The 5,977-nt window shown below is 47.9% G+C and overlaps 1 protein-coding gene across 1 annotated transcript in view; it reads left to right on the plus strand.

The window, feature by feature from the left end:
* The first annotated feature begins 2,825 nt into the window (after positions 1–2,825).
* SSR1 (signal sequence receptor, alpha) overlaps positions 2,826–5,977 on the plus strand; it is a 30,306-nt gene continuing 27,154 nt past the window's right edge. The window contains exon 1 of the mRNA XM_015407540.1: positions 2,826–3,192. Coding sequence (XP_015263026.1) covers positions 2,826–3,192 — 367 coding nt within the window. The remainder of the gene's footprint in view (positions 3,193–5,977) is intronic.

A 5,977-nucleotide genomic window follows, 5' to 3' on the forward strand; every position in this document is an offset into this window, starting at 1 on the left:
AGCTGGATTTTTTTCAGCTCACACGGTAAAATCCAGTTGGAAAGTGGATTGCTTAGTGTGGGTGACCGCAGTCTGTGTGAGTTTCTCCTTGTTCTTACTGGACTAAGAAGTCAAAACTAACTGCTGCTCATCTGTGGGATTCGCAGCGGTTCAAAGAGACAGTTTCTTAAATATCTGTTGAGGGATATTATTGACGTTCATGAAAGTTGTGTGAAGGTTAATTAAAACAGCTGGATACATTTGGGCACAAAACTTAGCTGTTCTACTTGAAACTTGGTGCATATCAATGTAGCCAGCATATGTACTTTGGATAGGTGTGAAGACAAGGTAGAGGCTAGTAGGGGGAAAAATCTGAAGTATTTGAATTGGACGTAATTATTAGCCTGTATTTTTGTTGTCCAAAGTCAGTTTCAGAGCATGCCCAGTGAATGCAGTAACTGCATTGTTATAATACAGCAAACCTGCTTTCCCAGAGACATGTGCTGATGAACAGATCACTTTGTGTCTTGGATATTGACTGTGTATTCTGGACTCTGCTGCAGTAGTGCGGATGAACTGGGTGAAGGTAGTTTCACTGTGCTTTGTCTTTGAAGTTTAGCTAGTCCATGTTACCAGGTTGCTTACATCCCTATGGATAAATATTTTATTCTTATTCCTTTAATCAAAACTTGTATGTAGAAGCTTGCTCCTGGCAAGAGGTAGCTGTTTCCACTTGAAACATAAATCCATACACATTGCTTATTCAGAATCCTTCCAAAACAAAATCACAGAAATTGTGTGTCACAAACACACAAAAAAATTATTTTGCATATTCTGTATGTGGTAGGTATAATTCTTACCTATTTTGGCATATTCTTTATGATCACTTCAGAGAGAATATACATCATCACAGCAAGATGAATGTCAGAACTGACACACACATTGCATCTAGTAATCTGTGGAAAGTGTATAATGAAATAAAGAAGAAGAGATTGGATTATACCCCGCCCTTCACTCGGAGTCTCAGAGCGGCTTACAAACTCCTTTCCCTTCCCCTCCCCACAACAGACACCCTGTGAGGTGGGTGGGGTTGAGAGAACTCTGACACAAACTGCTCTTTTTCAAGGACAGCTGTGCCAGAGCTTGTGACTGACCCAAGGTCACATCAGCAGGTGCAAGCGGAGGAGTGGGGAATCAAACCCGGTTCTCCCAGATTAGAGTCCACACACTTAACCACTACAACAAATTTTATATCATTTGTATTATACAATACCAGTGATATTGAATGACATGAAAGAGCTTGGAAAGTGTAGTGTTTTGTATTTTGTTAATATAGTAATGACATGGATATTACTTCAGTGGTATGGTTTATATTGTTTTGATTACAGCCAGCATGCTTTAATGTATTTTTTTTTTGTATTTATACCCCTCCCTGCAAGCGGGTCAGAAGACCAGTAACAGCTTATGTTACCTGAAGAGGCAGTTTCTTATTTAATTGGGGGGAAGGAATTAGCATAAAGGAGACAAAGATAGGGGCGGTAACTGGGTCTCCACCAATGTTTATGGGGATTGTTCCTGCAAGGAAACTCTCAAAATAAACCAGGCGAGGTTCACCAGAAAGGGTTTTTTATTTAAAATAAAAATAAAAAGGCAAAACACATACGTACACAGAGAAACATACAAGGCTAACTAAGGAAATTAGGCAGGAGAGGGGAGAAAGCAATTTCTGGGTGTAAATATTTACCGGTCTTGAAGATAGAGGTCCATGGAGGCAGCAGCAAAATGGCCAACATTTCACAGGAAGAAGAAGCAGGCCCCCACACACTGGACTGGGAGCTAGGTGCTCTTGATATAGGGCAAAATGCTCCCTGGGGGCAGTATGACATATTAGCCCCCAAAACAATACTGTGATGGGTTTTTCAGAGATGAACAGTGATTTGGGAGAAGTTTGATGGGCTTACATGAGGGGAACTACAGGTGTAAATGGTGCTTGATGACCCTGTGAGTATCAGATGGGACAACCTACCAGGTTTGGTGAATAGTGTTAAACAAGAGGGGACCCGCAACAAAATGTTGCATAATGTGTTGTGGCCCTACCATAGTCTTTGTTGCCAGCAGTCCTCGCAACGAACTTGTGGGGGAGGGCGCATTCCCTCACCTTTGTTTCCCTCTCCCACCTTGGTTGTCAAAGTTTCCTCCTCTTTCTTTGTGCATCTACCCCTTATCTACCAATCTTCCCTCACCTTCCCTTCTCCTCTCACTCTTTCTATGTCAGCTTTCCTCCCTATCCCTTCCCTAGTAATTCTTAGCGCCTTTCTCCTCTCACCCCATGTATGTCTCATCCCTTCTTACCCCAGCCCTTCTCAGACAATGTCCTCTTTTCCCCACGCCCTCTCAGTCTGCCCCTCTCTTTCTCTCCGCTATTTCTCTACTCCCCCACAATCTCTTCCTCTTTCTCTCCCCCTCCCTCAGGCAATCTCCCGTTCTTTTTCTTTCTCCCTCTGAGGCGGAGGACATCTGCATGGGTTATTCCCACCGTGCCAATAGGGAGGCAGGACGTAGATTTTTCCCCCCCTGTTGGTGCCTTTGGAATATCCCAACTGCAGTTCTATTCCTGCCTCACTAGGGAGTAGCAGCATAGCTCAGCTTGCTCTAGCTTACCTCAGTTTCAAAAACCTTTAAAAAAACTTTTTCCCTTCAATCTAGCCTCACCTTGCCCTTTAAATTTCTTCTCTATATCTTGTTCTCACTCCTTTCTCTTTCGTTTTCCTTTTCATTGCTCCGATCTCGGAGCGAAGACTCCTGGGCCCGTTGGCCGAAGAGTTCTCTCTTCAACTGCCGTCGTCATGACAGAGAGAGAGCTTCCCGAGGTTTTCTCCTCGGACGACGAGGGAGAGGCGCTGGCCGCGTCGCCGGCAGCGCGGAAAGACATCGGGCCGGATCAGCTTTCGCAGCTTGATCGAGAGCCCGCGAAGGAGGCTGCAGAAGCGGCGAAGGCGGCGCGGAGCGCCAAGAAGCGCAGGTTGCAGCGTGATTCGGATGGGCCCGCCTTTTCTTCTTCCCGTCCTCGGACGGGCGGCGGCCATCTTGGGGATCCGGTTTTGGGCCTTGGACCCCTGCTGGGAGCTAATCCGGGCATCGCGGGAAGCGATAGGCCGTGTCATCTCACTGCCCCAGCATCGGAGATCTCGCCTCAGGACAGCTCGCAACCGGGTAAGCCCCCGCGGAACGCGGTGCTAGTAGATCCAGCTGAACTTATGGACTTCATTAGACGTTCCATCCAGGTGGAAGTTTCCAAAGCTACTAAGCCCGAGCTGCCATCCCGACAGGGACGCCCTCTTAGACCTGCAGACGCCCTTAGGATGGCCCACTAAGGCGGCAAAGAAGGCTCCCCTTCCCCCTCCAAGGCCACCCACAGGTGAACAATGGGGGGAGGATTTAGACTCTAATGCATCCTCCATGGAGGAAAGAGAGGAGGGCGAGTAGTGTGTGTCTGAAGATGAGTTGGAAGAGTTAAGGCTTCCAGAACAATCTAGTCGTTTTTTCAAATCAGAGGACTACCAGTACCTTCTGACTAAAGCAATTAAGGCTCTGGAATTGCATGATATCCCCGCTTCTGAGTATCAGAAGGCTGCCAGAGCAAAGATTAAGTCCAAATCTGGTGGTAATAAAGAATTCTTCCCACCAGAAGAGTGTTTTGACAAAGTATTCCCTTTCCCAGAATACTTTGAACGTCAATTGAGATCTGGCTGGGACAAACCTGTTGTAAACAAGCAGTTTCCCTCATTCACAAAAAAGCTGTATGCAATGCCTAATTATGCAGATGAGCTTTTGCAGGTGTCTCCAGTGGATGCTCCCGTAGCAGCTCTCCAGACAGCTGGCCTGGTATCCGAAGACGGATTGGGCAACATCAGAGAGGCCACAGACAAGAAACTAGAGGCTACTCTTCGTAGAATACACGAATCAATAGCCATGATGGTCAGAGCGGCCTCCACAGCCTCCATCGCGGCGAGGGCATCCATCGTATGGCTGCGTAAATTGATCCAGCTAGTTCCTGAAAACAACAGGGCTCTCCTGGAAGGTATCAGCCGCACACTCAAGTCAGATTCATTCACCGCCGATGCGACTCTGGACATCATATCTTTCGCTTCTAGAGGTCTGGCCTCCACTGCGGTTGCCAGAAGGATGCTCTGGCTACGGGCATGGCAAGCAGATTCACAGTCCAAATCTATAGTAACGGCATACCCATTCCAGGGAGATCGTTTGTTTGGAGACGCTCTCGACACCATTCTAGTCGAGACTAGGGACAAAAAGAAGGCAATGCCTCGGTCACTGAGAAATCCGGAGGAGTGTATTCGATCCTGTTTATGGTCCCCAAAAAGAACGGGGACTGGAGAGCAATATTGGATCTCAAATTCTTGAACAGATTCATTCGCCTTCGACGTTTCCGCATGGAGACATTGAAAACAATTGCGGACTCTCTCTCTCCGAACGAGTTCCTGACGTCTATAGATCTAACGGAGGCGTACTTGCACGTGCCGATCCACCCGGCACACAAACGCTACCTACGTTTTTGCATTTATGGACAGCATTTCCAGTATCGGGCACTGCCCTTTGGCCTCTCTACGGCTCCCAGGCTCTTCACCAAGCTCGTGGTCAACCCGGTGAGTCACCTCAGGGATCAGGGGATCCATGTGCACCCGTACCTCGACGATCTGTTAATCCGGGCCAGTTCACGTCGGGAATCCATCTCCAATACAGAGAGGACACTACAATGTCTACGAAGTCACGGGTTCTTAATAAACATCGAAAAAAGTTCCCTGCAGCCGAGTCAAAGAGTAGAACATCTGGGGGCGATTATCGATACCAGGACAACCACCTTGTATCTTCCAGAAGCAAAGGCACAGAAGATCAAGACCCTTGCAATACGAGTTTATCGCAACAGGATGTCTCCATTGATGGAACTGGCCAGTCTTCTGGGTCTCATGGTGGCGAGCATAGACATGATTCAATGGGGCCGGATGCATACGAGACATTTACAGTTGTTCCTGCGTCCACACCAGTTCAGCATCATGCAGAAACAGACAATCAATTTACAGGTCCCATAGACATGATTCAATGGGGCCGGATGCATACGAGACATTTACAGTTGTTCCTGCGTCCACACCAGTTCAGCATCATGCAGAAACAGACAATCAATTTACAGGTCCCTATCGGAGTAAAAGAAAGCCTAAGATGGTGGACAGATATGAGGAATCTGACAACAGGGAAACCCTACTTTATCGACCAGCCCAAAGAACTTTTCTCAGATGCCAGTCTGGTGGGCTGGGGAGCGACTCTAGACGGTGTCCCAGTCCAGGGTCTTTGGTCAACAGTCGAGACATCGCTTCCAATCAATCTACTGGAATTGCGACAGATATGAGGAATCTGACAACAGGGAAACCCTACTTTATCGACCAGCCCAAAGAACTTTTCTCAGATGCCAGTCTGGTGGGCTGGGGAGCGACTCTAGACGGTGTCCCAGTCCAGGGTCTTTGGTCAACAGTCGAGACATCGCTTCCAATCAATCTACTGGAATTGCGAGCTATTCGCCGCGCGCTAATCTACTTCTCTTCCCAACTACAAGATCGACACGTCTTGGTGAGAACAGACAATATTGCAGCAAAGGCTCACCTCAACAAGCAAGGAGGCTCCCGCTCGTGTCGGCTTCACAAGGAAGCCATGAAGATCCTCCTCTGGGCGGAGGGGAACATCGCCTCTCTGCGGGCGGAACACATCCGGGGAATCGAGAATGTGCAGGCGGACTGGCTCAGCAGACAGACACTACAGGAGGGAGAATGGTCTCTCCATCCCGACCTTTTTGTGAAAATTACGGAACATTTCGGACTACCTGTTCTGGATCTGTTCGCATCCCCTTACAATCGCAAGCTGCCAAGGTACTACACGAGGTACTTCGACCAGGGGGCAGAAGCGACGGATGCGTTGACAACGAAATGGC

The sequence above is a fragment of the Gekko japonicus genome, unplaced genomic scaffold, assembly GCF_001447785.1.
Source record: "Gekko japonicus isolate JY-2015 unplaced genomic scaffold, Gekko_japonicus_V1.1 scaffold1092, whole genome shotgun sequence".
NCBI classification, from domain to species: Eukaryota; Metazoa; Chordata; class Lepidosauria; order Squamata; family Gekkonidae; genus Gekko; species Gekko japonicus.